This window comes from Zootoca vivipara, chromosome 3 (assembly GCF_965207765.1).
Source record: "Zootoca vivipara chromosome 3, rZooViv2.hap1.1, whole genome shotgun sequence".
NCBI classification, from domain to species: domain Eukaryota; kingdom Metazoa; phylum Chordata; class Lepidosauria; order Squamata; family Lacertidae; genus Zootoca; species Zootoca vivipara.
Window position 1 is genome coordinate 67,981,767 of NC_142586.1, and position 19,603 is coordinate 68,001,369.

Below are 19,603 nucleotides of genomic sequence, written 5' to 3' on the forward strand. Positions count from 1 at the left end.
CATGATGCAATGAATTTCCCATGGCATCTCAGGTTACACTCAAAAGAATGCTACTCTCCTTGGCAAATATGAAAGAAGTGAAGCAAGTAGGGAAATGGCACCATACTCATTAGAACTAAAAGCATATGATATGAATGAGGTTCCCATCATTGGCAAAGACTGCAATAAATTACCAAGTATGCATTCTGTTTGCTGAAATGGGCTCAATTTATCATTTTACTGAAAAGGTTCCATTATGTTAATGTCTTAGAAAAGCACTTTCTGCTGTTTTTAGAAGGTCAAGGGGGAGATACAAATTTTTATATTTAGAATTATGTCAGTGAGGAAGACTGACATACTAATCATCACTAAGGCCAGCAGGAGATACCGTGTATATAGCCAACTTTCAAACTTTTTGGGGGGGGGGCATTGTTTTTGCTATCTTAGCTACAGAAAAGTAAGGTGTGTTTTAGTTTGTATGTTTAGCATTAGACAGGGGATTTGGTAAGTGCACCATAGTCAATTGTTCCTTGATGATAACAGAAGTAATGACTTAATTAAAAGTGAATGTTATTTAGAAAGCCTTGCTTCAAACAACACCAAATTAAAGAGTGTGATATGTCCGTGGCACATTGCCCAGATATGCACACAGAAGGTAATCAAATACATTTCCTTGCAATGCAAACAGACTACTTAAGAGGGTCAGAAAGAAACATTCCATCCAAAGATAGAACTGTGTAGTGCATTTAAGCAAATGTTATTTTCCCTGAAATATATAATCTTGTACATCGTTACCACGGCAAGAGGAAATAACTTGAGTTTGTGCAATGGGTTTTTTAATCCAATAAGATCTGTTTGTGGAATGCTTTCGCCGGGGAGGTTTGGCTGGCGCCTTCATTGTACACTTTCAGGCACCAGACGAAAATGTTCCTCTTTAACCAGGCCTTTGGCTGATTGACATCTGATGCCCTTTTAGGGTGGTATACAAATTTAATAATATGACAGTTCCTGGTCTTTGAAGCAGCTGTCCTATTAAAGTAGATAGCACTCTACTAAATTTTTCCTCTATGCAACAACTGGGGCGAGGATTCTCCTTACAAGATTGTGGAAACAGAATCATCTCCCAACAATAGAGGAATGGCAACAGAAAATGATAGAATACCTCGAAATAGCTAAATTAACGGCAAGGATCAGATACCAGAGCAATGAAACCCACCTGAAAGAATGGAGTAAATTTATGAAATACATTGATAAAATATGTGACTAATTCAATTAGAAGTAAAATAGAAATTAACCGCACCACGGAACATAAAGGGTTAGTTCAAGAACAAGAACAATATATGATGTATGACTAAATCAATATCAAGTGCCCAAAGGATGATAAGAAAATAAGTGATAAAATATTGTAAATATTCAGCTTTGATATATTTATAAAATAAGAACAAAAACTGTATATGGAAAATGATAGAAACAACGCCAATGAGAAGGATGACTGTAGGAAACAGAAGAAGAAGAAGGGAAGTCGTAGAATTAGAGCATTCTTTCTCTTTTTTTTCTCTCCTTTTTGAATTTTTCTCTTTTTTTAGCCCCCCCCCCCCCGCCCGTGGAATTTATTTGTTGACCTTAACATATGTGATCTATTCTGTCATATTATTTATAAGGTTGTGAAATATATTTGATATCAACTGTACTATAAGGAAACAACTGGAAATGTTAAGAAAAGAACTGTTGTGTATCAGTGTTTATTTCAAAAATTTAATGAAGATTATGTTAAAAAAAAAGATCACACTCTCTGAGTTTATGCTCATTATGGATGCTTTACTCAATCCAAAAAAGGAACTGGATTAACATCAGGACCACTCTGAGTCAAGTGTCATGCAAGGTGCCATAAATATGTGTTGCAGTAGTAATAATGAAAAATGACAACAATAATAATCATTTGTTTTGCTTTATTAATGCGCCTCGCAGAAGAGTAATAAAAGAAGAGTTTATAATCCAAATTTCAACAGAGAAGGAAAAGAGGAGAGAGTGACAGGTAACGTATGTGCTTATGGCAGTAATGTGCACCCCACCTTTTGCCACTGCTGTGGGGAAGAGCACTGCAGGATTGTGATTTGCCATAGCACATGATATTCTGTGTGTGGAACCACAATTTTACCGTAATTCAAATCCCACTTGACTACAGAAGAGCAATACCTCAGCAGTGCTAAAGGGCCGCAGCAACCTTTATCATGCTTCACCTCCTGTGGAAGAAGGCCACCAAGCACCAGTAACAACTGAAGGGCTTTTAAAGTTTAATGGTTTATGACAAGGAAAGAAAAATGTCTATCACAGTGGCAATACCCTCACCACAAAGAATATTCTGCCCGAGTGTCTACTTTCTCACCCCTGCCCTGACCAGTTTTTTCTTCTCAGTCCCCTTCAGTTACTCTGTTAGGATAATAGAGAGGGCGCTATTCCTTCCCTGCAGAGAAACATGGCTCCCCAAGAGCTACACTTATAGGTATCACAGGAATCTATTGTGTACTGGATTAATTAATCTCTTTATTTGGAGAGCAATAGGTCCCCTACTAAGTGAGTACTTGATACTTCCAAATCTGTATCACATTACTACAAACAAATATATATATAAATAGATACCTATATTTATCTAGTCTTGTAGGGGAAAAACCAAGATTGACCTATGATAAATGCTTTGTTGCAGCTCCTCCTTATGCCATAAAACGTGAGAAGCTTTGAAAAGATAAACTAATTAATGTGTGCAAATTGAAGAAGATACCGCTTCTGCCATACATTTGACTGATTAACGGGGTAAAAGTAGATTTATCTGCAAAATGCATTATAACGTTAAGGTATCCAAGACTGCTACTGTGCTAATAGGGACAACGTGTGTGTGGTCACAAAACAAACAAACAAAGACCTGTGTTGAACATAAAGGCTTGGTTTTTGTATATAAAATGGTAAATTCTTAGACATTCAGGGTTTGTTTTTGTTTTTTATGGAGGAGGCTGAAAATGGGTCATAAGCAGTAATAACTTTGCTGTTGTACTTGTTTTAGATTTAGCTGGTTCACTTGTTGAGTGTTTATGCAGGTTCATGTTCCACGATAGCAATATAGATGTGCATGCTATGTTGGAGACCATTTTGGATGGATCAATGCTCACATTAGATGGTGTTCTCAAGAATATGATGAAAGAAATAAAAAAGCAGTTTATTTTAGGACTAAGAGTTCTCAGCGTAATCCTACATTAAAGTAGGGAAGAGGGGATGCACATCACACTGTTACTTGACCTGAAACTAATTTGACAGTATAAGTTTTAGAAATGTGACAAGCAACTTGGGTTTCTCATTTGCCTCAGGCAAAAGTGGAACACAAAACACTTTATAAAATGCTCTCTAATAATCCACAACTAAACAACATAAAGATCTAGTCAGCCCTTTTAAAGAGCCTTTATTCTTATCATTTCAGGAAGGGGCTACAGAAAATTTGTTTATTTCACTCCTGGATTAGAGTCTTGACCTTCCTTTATTTGCACTTGCTCCTTCTCCAACTAAGGGAGACTCACACCTCTTATACTTCCCCATTTTTTTACTATCTGGGGCTCCTGGGTTCCCTCTGTGCTCAGATAGCTAGCTGTCTCCATTTGCTCCTGCCCTTTGTGAAGCAAACAGAACAAATAGAAAAATACTTCCATCTTCCCATGCACTTTACCTGGCCCTTGCCCTCCGTTCTGTTCTGGATACAGCGACTGGTTTGTCAAGCAACGAAGGAGAACCATCTTCTTTTTTATCTAACCACCCTATGCCTATTACACTACTCTAAGTATCATGGTTTCCAGAGACAGACACCTTCTGCCCTATCAGATTACATTGGACTACAACTCCATGGACATTGCCCATGCTGGCTGGAGTTGATGGAACTAGTGCCCAACAGCATCTGCAAGGCCAAGGATCCCCTGTCCCTCATGTATACCGATAAAGTAACATCAAATCAAATATATTTGGTGGTTCTTTGCCTATTAGACAAAGTATTAAATCTGCCATCTACTCTGCAGTCATACATTACAAAAAGCAACAAGTAACAATGCCAAAAGAACAAATATATAAGTATCCAACAATCATTCAAAATACTCAAAATCAGAGTGCATAGCTTTCTCCGCCCTTACATATAGATACTGTGGAAATGAGAGTGCCCCTCCCTTCTCCCTACAATTAAACAACACAAGATGTTATCTGTTCTGGAGGTAAATCAATCAAATGTCCTATCCCTGTCAGTTTTGCATCTTCCTCCATAAACTACCTCAAAGAACACGGAAACTATGTGTCACAATTATCACTAGTACAGATGGCTGTGCTTACATCATCATCAACACCCTAAATTAAAACAATGTTTTTTGCCTCCCTTTAGTCATAGCAAAACTTGGAATATCCTGGGGAAAAGAAAACATCCCACCAGAGACTCCTTGTCATTAACCACCAGTCAAGCAGAAATGTCACTCAGCCAGGCTGTCTTACTCATGACAAGTAAGATATAGTTGAGCTGAATCATAAAATGAAGTAGTTGGAAAGACAGGGGCCATCTGCATCTGCTGTGCTGTCAGCCTGCCATCAGGAGTCTTTGCTAAGTTTTGGTTTGTCAAAGTGGGATTCGTTATGGCTGGGGGATTTATGAGTAGCAGACAGCAGAACCAAATACTAATGCACTGTGGGAAACCTAAGCAGATGTGATAGCTATTCCAACACAAGCATCAGCCTGCAAATAATAATAAGAAATCAAATACTGAATACAGGTGTACGTACACCTGAAGAAAGGAACAATATAAAATGTGGACTACATCCACCTGAGCTGATCAGATTGAAATGACAAGGCACCCCTCTTGCCACATTATTCATTCAGAGTGTGATGTGTGGAACATTGTGAGGCACTAATTCAGTCCTAAACTGCACTCATTCATCATTAGTTGGCAGCATGAGGTTGATCAAGTCAATGGTAGAAGTTGGGAACCCTCTTGCAATTTGCACAGTTTCTACAGTTCTTTAAAAATCACATAAACCTATTTTAGAATCATCGGTTTTAGTTTGTAAAAAAAGCAAATAAGTGAGGGGGGAATATGATAGAAATGGATAAAATGATGTGTGGTGTTGTGAATTTTCCACCCTCTCTTTCATAATGCTAGAACTTGAGGCCATCTACTGAAGCTGAGTGGTGGAAAATTCAGATCTGAGAAAAGAAAGTACTATTTGCTCCCACAAGATGTAGCGATGGCCACCAACTTCAAAAAGGGAATTAGACAAAGTCATGGAAAATAAGATTATCAATGGCTACTAGCCACAATGGCTATGCTCTAGTTCTACTCTCGGAGGAAGGATGCTGCCGAAAGCCGGTTGCTGAGAATCCCAAGGGAGGGGAGCACTATTCCACTCAGGTCCAGCTTGGCGCTTCCTAAAGGCTTGGCCCCTATAAAAACAGGATAGAAGACTAGATGAGTCTTTCACCTGATTCAGTGGGGCTTTTCTTATGGTCTTATATGTGTATTTGCAAAATTAATGGATCCTGCAGAATTCACTACCAACTTCAGTACAGAACCACTCCTTCAGGACAGGGGAAGGAATCCTGTAAATGCAGTCCACATTCATAGTTCAGATGAGGGAAATGATAATACCAAACAATGACATATTGACATTTATTTCTAAATATTAGGTGGTGATATTTGGGGGAAAGTAAGCGCTGAACTTATATTTTCTTTCCTGGGTCTACCACTTAATGGTGATGGTAGCTTATTGCATGCTTGAGTGGTTTAAAGAGCCTTGCCCATAGAAAATGAGCTTATCAAAGTGAAAGCTATGCTACAGCCCTTTTCTCAGATATGCTAGCTTTCTACCTACAGGGGGTTGTATCCAACTAAGTCAGGCATTCGCAAACTGCGGCCCTCCAGATGTTTTGGCCTACAACTCCCATGATCCCTAGCTAAGAGGACCAGTGGTCAGGGATGATGGGAATTGTAGTCCAAAACATCTGGAGGGCCGAAGTTTGGGGATGCCTGAACTAAGTCATACTCGGAGTGGACCCATTGAAATCATGAAACCATTGAAGTTATGACTACCTTAAGTCAGCTGATTTCAATGAGTCTGCTCTGAGTATGACATAAGATGGATATAATCCAGGGAGTTGTTGTTGAGGGTTTTCTTTTTCTTTTTTGTAGAAGAGTGTTCAGACACTCAAGTCTCCCCCAGCCATGTAGTCTGAGAGTCTTCCTCAAGTATTGTCCCAGAAGGGATGTGCCACTAGATATTCAAAACATGTATAGAACCATAGAATCATATAGAGGGTCATCTAGTCCAACCCCCTGCAATACAAGAATCTCCACTAGATCATACATGAGACATGGCCATCCAACCTCTGCTTAAAAACCTCCATCACCTCTTGTGGGAGTTGGCTCCACTGTTGAACAACTCTTTCACTTCACTGCTTGAAAGGAACCTAATTATCCACATCACAACTCTTAAATCCCCTTTCCAAATTATTGCAAGAGTTGGAAAACCAGGATACGGATGTCAGGTGAAGGTGTCAGATAACCAGTTCCCTGACAGCCAAGAGAAGGAAAGCTTCAACCAACATAGTACTATGACTGTGGTCCTCAGCCTGTTCCACTGCTGGCCACATACTTTAGCCCTTAAACTCTAGTGATCCTTAAACTCTCCATCATATAGAATGCTACAAAGGGATGAAGGGAGCTGTGTTCTTGCTCCCTAAATCCAAATATCCCTCTTTATCAACAAGATCATCCCTCCATGCCTCTAGATCCCTGGCAAGTGTTGAATGACATTGTGTCTCGGAGCTGAATGACCACCTCTCTGGGAGGTAAGAAACTTATTAACATTTAAATAGAGATTCCCAGGAGGGCTGGCAGACTAAACAGAATACACAATGTGCTTCTTGTCTAGGACAGTGAGGATTAAACAAAGAAACATGCACACCAGCATGACTGGCTGCTGATTCCCAAATGGATTTGGGGAACTATAAAATGGCAGCAGCCTTGTCAAGCGAACTCAGGATAATCACAGCATGCATTCCTTGAATATAAGCAACAGGGCTCAAAGAACACTGAAAACAGTGCTCCAGCCTCCGAGGTTTTTATATATGGTTCACCAAAAAGACAGGGGGAAGTTGTGATTTCCCTACTGCACAATCAGCTTTAAAAGAAACCCTCTGTATTTTGGATTGTATGGGTTCAGCAACTTACCAGAATTGCCAGATAGAGGGGAGATGCCGTCATCCACAGTGTCTAAAATCACAGCAAGCCCAGCTGAGTGAGAAGGCAGCAAGTTGGTATTGAGATCCACCCGAGTGAGGCTTTCAGCTTCTCTTCCATTGCTTGTTAGAATGCCAGAGACATTTTTGCTTTCCGTCTCAACCTCTTCATCCTTTTTCTGTGGATTCTGAACAATATGAACGATACTCTGCTGGGGCAGGTCACAGCTCTGAAAAAACAAGAATAAAGTCTCCATCAATATTCAAGTCTGAAATAAAAGAAGCATTTCCCATCTCCAGTTTGGTGGGGTTTTTATACAGAGTGATTCCCTTATCTATTTCATGTAGCATTTCAATGAATAATAATGGGGCTGAAGAAAAAGTGACAAAAAGCAAACTGCTAAAATTAGGATTGCTTATGTTCTCTACGGGGTCACAATGCTTAGACAGTTCTAAACATTGAACAAGAAAACCGTGGAACAGTCAGTAGCAGCTCTGAACAACATTTTGTGAAAAAGTGTATGCTCTCTGAAATCTTATAAAGATTGCAAAGAGATTTAGAAACCCACATTTACTTATTCAAAACATTTATAATTGGTCTTTCCAAAAAGTTCAAGGTGACTAACAACAAAGTGGGTGGGAGAAATACCCCCCCCACAAATTGTTGTTGTTGTTGTTGTTGTTGTTGTTGTTTTTGTTGTTGTTGTTAATTTACTTTATAGACTGTCCTTTGTCCTCAGGGCAGCAGGGGAGCCAACTTTTATAAAATAGGTAAGTCCCACCCCACATAACTGATCACAAGATGTGGCACGCACACCCATTTGAATGGAAATGCTAATCAACTTCGGGGGGGCCCCAGCCCCATCAAATATTTTTTTGGGGGGGAGTTCATCCTCTAGGAGCTGGTTCTTATGCAGAGTAGTATACACTACATAAAACAATAATAAACAATATGCATTAATTTTTTTAAAAAAAACAATTATTTGACAATATGGCAGCATACAAATTGGAACAAATAACCTAGCACAGGCTCAAATGGCTACGGCAGAGCTTTCCAATCTGTGTTGTGACACGTTAGCGTGTTGGCTGCAGTGGGCAGAGGTGTCTCGTGAATGCTCCCCATGCTCTTCCCGGGGCTGGAAAAGGGTTAGTTTAACTTTGGGTTAGCTAGAAAAACTGATTTACTGTGTCACGAAATGATGCATGTCTAAAACGTGTGTTACCAATATGAAAAGTTTGGAAAGATCTGGCCTGGGGGATGCATGTCTTAAATATATTTGGGGGTGTTACCAATCCAGCTCTGTCACTGGAGGTTCAGGAAGTCTCAGTGACTAGAAATGCCTTTGACCAACTCCCATGGCTACGACCATTTGTTGACCGGGAAAGCCTTGTCAACAATTTTGCTGCAGCATTCTCTACTAACTGCAGCAAAGGAAGCCCCACCATAGAGTGCATTGCAGTAATCCAGTATTGAAGTAACCAGCACAGGAACTAATGTGACACGGCTGACCACATCTCTGGGAGCTAAGAAACTTATTAACATTTAAATAGAGATTCCCATAAAATAAAATAGATAATGAAATCTTTGCATCAAGGATGTGTAACACATCTTGAAAGGCAGGGAGTTCTCCAAGTGAGGTGCCACCACTGGAAAAGATGTCTTCCAGACCGCTGCACAAGAAGCAGTATCTATCAACAGGACCATTAGAAGAACCTCCCCTGCAGATCTTAAAAACTGGGTTAGCAGATTCTGAAAGATGTTCTCTTTCAAATATTTGGGCACCAGGTCATTTGCAGGGATGGAGTAGGAATATTTGTACTTTAATGTGTTCTGCTTTCCTCCATCCACCCCCACATCAGGCATTTGTTTATAATGTGTCTTGTCCAGGGGGCGGGAGGACAACCACCACCCTTGGATCATTTTTAGAAAGGCAATATTTCTATTGATTTCTTACATAAAGTTCTAAAATGTGAAAAATGCATTTGATTCTTGAAATTGATTTTAAGAACCCTTTCCCCAAGGAAGTAATAATCCAGTCAACAGAGACTTGTCAGAGCAATGGCTTTACTGGCTTATTAATCAAAGAATGCTAACATTAAGCTTTAACTTTCAACTCCATGCTAACATTAAATAGCCTTTTTTAACATTATAGTTAAATAGTTTAATATAAGTTCACTCATTAACACAAATTCACTGTTACTCTATGAGTGCAAAATGCATATTAATGATTATGCTGAAACTACAGTGGTCCCTCCGGTTGCACACGGGATCCGTTCCGGAGCTCTGGTCGGATCCTGAGGAATTAGCAACCGGAGGTGCCTCTTCTGCGCATGCGTGCTTGGCAAAACCCAGAAAAATACTTCTGGTTTTGCCGCATTCACATCCTGAAGGATACGCAACCAGAGGCGTGTGTATCCAGAAGTACCACTGTACTCTTAAATCAATGGTACTGGGCACAATCCCCCAGGAATATCTTTCCTAAACCCCATTCACTTCAAGGAGGCTTACACAACAGTTTATTGTGGACAGGACGCATCACAAGCACATTAATGCTATCTAGTGGCATTCCAATTCTGGAATGCGCCCTCCTGCCAGGTGCAATTAGCAACAGCATTAACAGAGTTTCAACACTAGTTGGAAATGTTGCTATTCACTAAAACATGTTGTTAAAGTAGTACCCGCACTTGGCTGATGTAGCTATGATGTTACCATATTGTTTGAATTTATGTTCAGTTGTATTTAAATGAATTATGGGTTTACTGCATATTAATGCTGTTCCTCCCTCTGGGATTATGTGGCCAATGAAGAGCGGATTATTAATAATTTAAGTAAAACAAACAAACAAACAAATATCTATTTCTGGAGTAGGAGGGCTATGGCATTCCAGCTGTTATTGGATTCCAACTCCCAAAAACCCCAACAAGCATGGCCAATGATCAGAGATTATGAGAGTTGCAGTCCAACAACCTTTGAAGGTCCACCAGACCTAATAGAGCAGAAAATTTGTGCTAGAAACTAACTTTCTTTTGAGGGTTCCCTATAGATACTAATAGGAATAATGACATATTAATGATGAGTACTAGATTGTTGAGACTGTAACACTAGAGAAAGCTGTGATATACAAAATGGTTTTTTGTCTCAATAGAAACTACATTAAATTATTTGTACAGTATACAATTCAATACATACCCAGGCACCAAAGTAACAATGGTCAATTTATTGTTAAATAAATTCCCAAAGTGGAACCTTGTGTAGTAAAGAGAAATAATTGTGGCTTAGCTTAGTATTTTTAACAAAATAAAACAATAACATAAAGTTGTAGGAAACATGGCAGTATATTTGTATGCGATTTCTCATTGGATATTCTTTCCCAATTCTGTAACTCTATTTATTTTAAATATGGGCTAGAAAGTTTTTATATGTGTGCAATATCTATGAGTGGGAATTAGTCATTGCTTTTTCAAACTCAAAATGCCACTACAATTTTATAGATTTCTTTCCAAAGAACTCTAATAGCAATTCATAGTGAATTAAAGGAAGCAAGCTTTAAAAATAGGCAATCATGAGGCTCTCAATAACACTGAGGTACTATATGGAAGCTGTACGCCGGCTCCCTCGGCCAATAACGCGAGATGAGCGCCGCAACCCCAGAGTCGGTTACGACTGGACCTAATGGTCAGGGGCCCCTTTACCTTTACCTTTGCTATATGCCAATGAATTCCTCAGATTCAAGAACCTTTCCAATCTTCCTAAAAGGCAAGTGATTTTTGCTATTCCAGAAAATCAGAAGGCTAAAATAGCAAATGAATATTTGGCAAAATTAATAATGACATATTCAAGGCATCTTTGAAATGATATTTCCAGATTTTCAGCTCAACCAAACACCAGCGGGGATGCATCTTTACTCATTGCACCAGAATTCATTGCATTAAATCTGTGGTGCATATTTGTATCCACAGCGCAGTGCTTTAAATGTGTGTGTTCAGATGTGCATCCTTATCCTTATCCGTATCCTTGACAGGCTTCAGCTAGAAGTCGGGCATTTAGTGTGGCTGATTCTATACTGTGGAATACTCTTCCATTCAACATTTGATCATCATCATTATTATCATCATTTTATTTGTATGCCGCCTTTCCACAGTTAAAAACAATGCTCAAGGCGGCTTACAACATGACAAGATTTCCATAATTACAAAATTAGCATCCTCGCTAACTCACACATCTTTTGAAGACCTTTTTATGCTGGTAGGCCTATTCAGTTGTTTCATTTTTTTCATGGCCAGCCAGTCATTTTTTAGATTATGTTGTATTGCTTTTATGGGTATCATGTTTTATTGCACCTGTAGATGCTGTTGTACATTGCTTTAATTTTTTGTATTAGTTTATATTTTTATTTTTAAAAAAAAATTGAGAAGATCTTGAAAATTAACCTCCTTTTGAAGAATTGTCAAAACCACCACCATCACTCATCTACGAATATTTTTTATCACACAGTGGCTCTTCCTTGCACCACAACTTTGAGAAAATGGATGGAATGCCAGTGTGGGAGGAGCCACAGCATGGGCTCTTCCCATATTGCCAAGGCTTCTGATATTATTTTCATAGAGCAACAAAAATGTATTTTAATGGCTCCCACAGCACAAATTATTATTATTATTATTATTATTATTATTATTATTATTATTATTATTATTATTTATACCCCGCCCATCTGGCTGGGTTTCCCCGGCCACTCTGGGCGGCTTCCAACAAATATAAAAATACATTAATATATCACAGATTAAAAACTTCCCTAAGCAGGGCTGCCTTTAGGTGTTTTCTAAATGTCAGGTAGTTGTTCATCTCCCTGACCTCTAATGGAAAGGCGTTCCACAGGGTGGGCACCACTACCAAGAAGGCCCTCTGCCTGGTTCCCCGTAGCTTTGCTTCTCGCAGTGAGGGAACCGCCAGAAGGCCCTCGGCGCTGGATCTCAGTGTCCAGCGCCGAGGGAAAGGTCCTTATGCTACGGTTTATATACCTCCTACTGTATTCTGTTATCTCCTGGTGAAACTAATGGAACTGAGCACTGAATTCTGAGATTTGTTTGTACCATGCATACAGGAAAGTGTTGTTGATGGCATCAGATCAGAGAGGTCCTCAACCTACCTTTGGCCACCACTCCAAACACAATCAATACTATTAACATTCCACTCAATATAATGGGACACACAATATGGAAACCATCAAGAGAAAGTATATTCTCATATACAGTCTGTGATAACATTTGCTATGTCTTTGGAGAATACAGATGTGGAGTGAAATTTATGTCAGTGGTCCTGACAAGACATGAGTGCCCTTCATTCAACATTCATGTTGACATAATTGTCCACCCTTGTGATATAATAACCTATGGGATTAATGCAGATAGATGAACAAAATGAGCTACAAAAATCTAATCTACTACGCGATGCCGAAGGTAACATATTACAAAGGTTTTGCATGAATGCTGCTCATTAAGTACATGTGCTGCTCTCCTGGCTTGCTGATGATGGCTGCCTTCGTAATGAGATAATCATTTACTGGAGATAACAAATATACCCAACTGGCAGTACCTGAACTTCCTTCATCTGAGTTTCAGCTCAACCAAAACACACTCCCATTTCATAAATTCAGTTTAGAGCCTATTTTCATACTAATACTAACCTCTTCTTTTTCTCTATTTGTTCCCTAGTTATCTTTCACCTTGTTTAAGCAGCATGTTCCTTCATCTAATTCTCTTGTCCCTTTTCTCTGGAACTCACTCTTGCCATCCACATCTCTCCCTCTTTACAGCATTACTGTACAGAAAACAGCTCTTTCACTTTCTACTCTGCCTCTCCTCCTTTCTTCCTTTTTTGTCTCTTCCCCTTTCATTGTACTCTTATGCTTTTTGATCATGCAAATATATGGCTAGGTGTTTCCTCTTTTCAATGTAACCAGTATACAGTGCTTCATTTTGAGAAACTTTCTAATTTTTTTACGATAATGATGATTGACAGGATATGCAACCATTATTATCTTGCCATCACATATTCCCATCCGTTCTTCCTCCAATGAGCTTATGGCCTCTTAAACAGGATTTTATTATTTTATTTTTACCACAACTGTGAGAGAAGTTGCAACTGGCTCAGAGTCATGAACCCAGATCTCCTCATTCCAAGTGGTTACTGGGTAGTTTGGTCCAGCTGGAACTCTATAAATGGCCCAAGATTGTGTGTGTAATTTGGCTTAGCTTCGAGCAATGGAAGTTTTGTTGTAATCAAGAAAAGTTCTATGGTGCAAAACCATCACTGATTATAGCACGTGGCAGACAAAAGCAGTATGTTGCAACTGTCTAATTGATCCCCTGGAATTCAGTGATATATTTAATGCAATCAACAACTACAACTTGGCCATTAATCACACCTTGCAAATGAATGGGAGCCAGCCAGAAAATATAACCTGACATACCGTATTTTCCCGTGTATAAACTAGGGTTTTTTTAACCCAAAAAATAGGTTTAAAATTGGGGCTCGTCTTATACACTGGTAGTGCTGAGGGGTGTTTTCTTAATTTGGAGTCCCCCCAAACAGGGGGCATCTTTTACATTGAAAAATACGGGTAATTAGTGTCCAGATCAAGAGGCAAGTAATAGTACCACTCTCTTCTGCCTTGGTCAGACCACCCTTGGAGTACTGTGTCCAGTTCTGGACACCACAGTTTAAGAAGGAAATTGAGAAGCTGAAATGTGCACATAGAAGGGCCACCGATATGATAAAGGATCCTGAAACCAAGCTTTACAATGAACAGTTCAGGGAGTTGGGTATGTTTAGCCTGGAGAAGAGAAGGCTGAGAGATGAAATGACAGCCATCTCCAAATATCTGAAAGGCTGTCACATGGAAGATGGAGCAAGCTTGTTCTCTGCTGCTCCAGCGGGAGTAGGACCCAAACCAATGGATTCAAGTTACAAGAAAGATGATTCCGAATAAACCTTAAGAAAAACTTTATGGCAGTAAGAGCTGTTAATCAGTGCAACAGACTACCTCAGAAGGTGGTGGACTCTCCTTCACTGGAGCTTTTCAGACAGAGGTTGGATGGTCATCTGTTAGGAATTATTTAGCTGTCACTCATTCGCAGAGCAAAGAATAGCGATTTTCTCCGTAACTGGGTACACACTGTATCCCCAATTTGTCCAGTTTTGGGGACCATTCCAAAGGGCTGTTCCACTACTTTCCCCCAGATACCCTGGGCAATATCCAATTCATTTCATTAATGCAAGGATGCACTAATGCACCCCCCTCCTCCATGTTCACCTCACACCCTCCCAAAATCTGCTCCAGAGGGTTTGGTGTACCCCCAAAACTGATTTAGAGCACAACTGGGAGGAGGAGAGTGAGAACGTTCTGATGTAGAAATGTAGAAATCCTTGCATTGTTGGAACGAAGTAGTTGCATTATCCCCCTATTCACATAGATTTCTGTAGGAGCTGATCTCTCTCTCTTCAACTTTCCTTTCCACCCACGCCCTGTTATGCCTTGCCTCTTAACTGCGTTAGTCGGGAATTCTCTGCAGAGAGATGTCCACCAATATATTTGCAAAGGTTTATTATATTTTTGAACTATATTGATGGGTTCACGAGGGCCCTTGCAGGTGATGGTTGGGGAGAAGGGGTATTGTCCCTGGGTCAAATGACCTGCTACTCCAGCTGGAGCCTACCATCTGTAACGTAACCCCCTGAAGTCACTGTTGACTCCCAACCTCATGTTACAACACTTAGTCAGGATATTGCAATCCCAAGTGTTCTAGCTGTTCTTTTAATGCTAAGACAGGTAACTGCATTTCACCTGCATTTTAACTTCTGTATTCCACCAATCTTAGTACCTCTTATCTCTCCCAGAAAGCAAGTACTTTGCATGTGAATTCCCTCCTTTCCTCGTTCTGTTTATCTGAGCGTTTAAGGGTCAGCCTCTGCTCCACTTCCACACAAGGTATCTTTCTCTCCACCCATAGTTTCTGCCCACCATCACCACTCCATTGAAAATAGTAAGTGAAATGCAGGAAACATGAGTGGGTGGCTTGTGTAATCTCATATGAGTCCTTTCTACTTTGCATATTTCTGTAATTGCATGGCATACCACAACAGTCATATTACTCTTAAACCATTATTTATTTTCATAAAATAAAATTATAATTGCAACCCTGGTGTGATTATTGCTCATTCTCTGGAGTTGACACACTAATATTATTATTCTTTAATCAGTGGCAAATCCTGCCAAGTAAGCAAAATACTTATGGCCAATGGGAGCCTGACTGCAGCAGGCATCCCCAAACTGCGGCCCTCCAGATGTTTTGGCCTACAACTCCCATGATCCCTAGCTAACAGGACCAGGGGTCAGGGATGATGGGAATTGTAGTCCAAAACATCTGGAGAGCCGAAGTTTGGGGATGCCTGGTCTACAGCATGTAATTGTCTTGAAAGTAAAGATTCCAAGAAGAATACTGCCAATTCGCACCACCCCACATAAGCCTTTTTCCATGGTTACATCTGTAAGAGGTGTGCTTATGTGCATCTGTGCTTAGGTTCACAAGCAGATATATTAACAAAGTCCAACACTTTCTCAACTATACTACATTCGGTCTCTATTTAGTTGGAGCACTTTATCTGTACTTTTTTTTTAAAAAAAGGGTGGAAAGAAGCAAAGTCATTATTTTTTTCTTCTGAAAAACTATTTTCACTTTAAAGTTCTCCCCACTAGAATGTCATCATGTTATAAATGCCCAAGCAATTATTGATGGCATTTTCAAGGCACAAAATTAATATTTGCAAAATAAAAAATTAAATCTTTAAGAATTTTTAAGATAATTTTATATTAAGAACATTTCTGGCAATTTGCAGCTTTAAAACCAAGCTCTTGCTAGGACTATCCACCCACCCCATTCTGCCACTAGATTTAAAGAATGATGGCAGCTATTAGTGTTTTGACAATGACATTAACAACTTATCAAGCTGATAGTAAAAGGAACAACTGTAAAATGAGTACTAAATTCACTTGAAACCTATAAGCAGAGTTAGCAAACTTATTATTTCCCTTTCCAATAGAAGTATTATGCACTGCATGCTGCAGAACAGCCCATAAGACCTTAACTCATTTCAATATTTATGCAGAAGGCTACCGATCAATGACAGTTTTATAGGTCTAAATTAAAAATGAACACAGTTGCAATGCTATGATGTATGCTGTCTTCATCAAGGCAGTTTCCTTTGTGAATTTGATTGAACACAACTATCACTTTTATTTCACTACTGTATGCCCTGATACAACTTAAATCATCTAAACGTATTAACTACAGCAGTTAATACAGAAAAAGAACTGCCATAAACCTAGACAAAGACTATGGACCAGGCTTTCTGCTATTTTGCATTGTGCATGAGTTATGCTACCAATTCTTTATCCTACAAGAAGTGGATGTAAAACATGCCATTTGATGCAGTGGGAGTTTGTCCTCATTGTAGCACTGTGAATTATAACAAAAGGTTACAACAGAGGACAACAAAGGATCAAGTCCTATGAGCAACTATAATTTAAGTTCAGAAAGGGATCCAGTGAGTATTCTGTGCTAGAGCTATCTATGGCTTTTGCCTTAATGAACCTTGCTTACTGCTGGGCCTTTGCTTATGCCACACCAGATTATATGGGTTAATTTACTAGAGGTGCTGGATGGGAAGAGCAATCGTAGGGGTCTGCATTCCCCTCCCAATCATACAATTGCACAACTGAATAGGGGAGGTCGTGCAAAACATAGTCATGTCAAAGGAAATCTGCCTACCTAACCTTTTCCAGCTGAGTCAGCATATAATATAATAATACCCTTATTTGTATCCCATTTCTGAAACCTGGGTACAAATTTGGGATAATTGAATGTTAGCAAATAAGAGGCATTTGGCATTGGACATATATATCAAAGGTGATCCCAGGGAGGAAAAAGACGTTAAGCTGTAGTTATTCAAGTCCCAACACAAAATTGTACCCAGTACACAAACTTAACTAATTGCAAATCCACAGAGTAGGCTGCAGAAGCAAATGACAGACTGGGCTCCAGACAGACCAAAAGGATGCCAATTTTCCATATATGTTATGTCAGCATATCAAAGGGACACAAAACAGCATATGTTTGGGAGAATCGTTAAAACCTGATTTTTTAAAAAATCCTTTTTCTTTTTCTTTTGGTTTTGCTATTGGAAGGGAGTGTTATACAAAAAGATTTTTAGGGGGGGTGGGTGGGTTGTTTACTACCCCATTATGTTATGCTTCCCGTGTATGAAATAAAGTTGGCTTGAAAAATCAAACAAAGTAAATCCAATTTCAGAGTGTTTCCCATTATGCATACCTGCCTTAATTTTTCATAATTCTACATTTTCAAAGCAGGTATGAATTTTTTACATTATGCTGGAAATATAAAATGCAGTTCCCTGCCATGCAATACTTCTACAAGAGTGCCTACAAAAGCCATTTACTCCATTGATTCCAGTACTTAAACTCTATTTCACATACAATACAAAATACACGTAGGGCAGGCTACCCTAGCACCAGTCAAGATTATTTAATAAAAATCTATGGCAGGTGACTGATCTTACTGAGCTTTCTCCTCTAATGTGGTTTACAAACACTGATTCATAGGCCTCAATTCAGACACCACTCTATGCTTTCGCAAGGTTAACAATGGGTTGTCTTAAAAAGAAGAGACATCACCTTGCTGACAAAGGTCTGTATAGTTAAAGCTATGGTTTTCCCAGTAGTGATGAATGGGAAGGCTGATCGCCAAAGAATTGATGCTTTTGAATTATGGTGCTGAAGGACACTCTTGAGAGTCCCATGGATTGCAAGAAGATCAAACCTATCCATTCTGAAGGAAATCAGCCCTGAGTGCTCACTGGAAGGACAGATCCTGAAGCTGAGGCTCAAATACTTTGGCCACCTCATGAGAAGAGAAGACTACCTGGAAATGACCCTGATGTTGGGAAAGATGGAGGGCACAAGGAGAAGGGGACGACAGAGGACGAGATGGCTGGACAGTGTTCTTGAAGCTACAAACATGAGTCTGACCAAACTGCGGGAGGCAGTGGAAGACAGGAGTGCCTGGCATACTCTGGTCCATGGGGTCACGAAGAGTCGGACACGACTAAACGACAACAAGAACAGGTTGGCATACTACAATGGTACCTCGGTTTTTCAACATAATGTGTTCCAGAAGACGGTTCGAGTTCTGAAACGTTCAAAAACTGAAAACTCAATAGCCAACAGCCAGGCCTCAGGATCCTGCACTCAGTGGAAGCTGCATGGCATGTTTGACTTCCGAGGTGTGTTCGAAAACCAAACCATTTACTTCTGGGTTTACAGCGTTCGAAAACTGAGGGTACCACTGTATCTGAATGACAAACCAAAGTTTGTGATCAGTAAGCAAACCAGAAATTTAGATAATAGTTTGGAATTGGTTTTCAAACCATAGCTTGTCTTGTGCTAAGTGTTTTGGCATAATGTAACAATTAATAAACCATAGTTTGAACTGTTGTCCTACATGTGCACTAATAAAAATAAACACTGATGAAAAATAAAAGCAAGGGACTAATTTATTGTTGTTGCTGAGGTTTAAAAATAATGGACTCCGAATATCACTATCCCAGATTGTTAACGCCCAAGTGTATTCTTATCTGAGGCTTATTTGCCCAAAATTCTTACTCTGCTTGGAATGCAAAACAAAACAATTGTGCCAGATTTACATGCCGTGGAGATCAGGTGAGGTTGCTCTGTGGATAGCAAATTAGTTATAAAGTCTGGAAAAGGTTTTTCCACATCATCAAGCCAACATACATATGGAGACAGCATGTGGCCTACCAGATAACTGAGCCATCTTAGCTCCTTGTATTTTAGAAAAGCCTACCTGTGGTTATTTACACATCACTTTTTCTGTGCAGTAATGCTAGAATGCTAATCAATCTTCAAAATAAAGTGCACATGCACCAATAAACTATAACACCTAGCCAATTTACTTTTTGAGCATTCTCCAATAAGGCTTGTAGTTCACAATGCAATTTGTAATTGAGCCAATGGGGAGACTCATTGCTATTCTAAACAATACTGCTCTAAACAATAGTCTCCGTATTGTATATTTATAAATTTAAATCATGGTTTTGGTTCAAACCTATGGTTAGTGCAAGCCGTGGTTTAACATGGTATCTGAAGTGAGATACGGCATTTTAGCTGAGGCCTGTTTCAGTCAAGAAGCTACTTCCTGTCTCCTTATGTATTAGGGAGGTGCCTAACTATTTTGTGGGCTGGCAAAAAAATACATTATAAAAAGGGGGGATAGGAT

General features: G+C 39.5%; 1 protein-coding gene across 3 annotated transcripts in view; it reads right to left on the minus strand.

Moving 5' to 3' along the window:
• Positions 1-19,603, minus strand: part of PRKN (parkin RBR E3 ubiquitin protein ligase) — a 602,317-nt gene that overhangs the window by 417,797 nt on the left and 164,917 nt on the right. For all 3 annotated transcript variants that reach the window (XM_088666303.1, XM_035108599.3, XM_088666302.1), the window contains exon 3: positions 7,224-7,461. In XM_088666303.1, the coding sequence (XP_088522429.1) occupies positions 7,224-7,461 (238 nt within the window). The remainder of the gene's footprint in view (positions 1-7,223; positions 7,462-19,603) is intronic.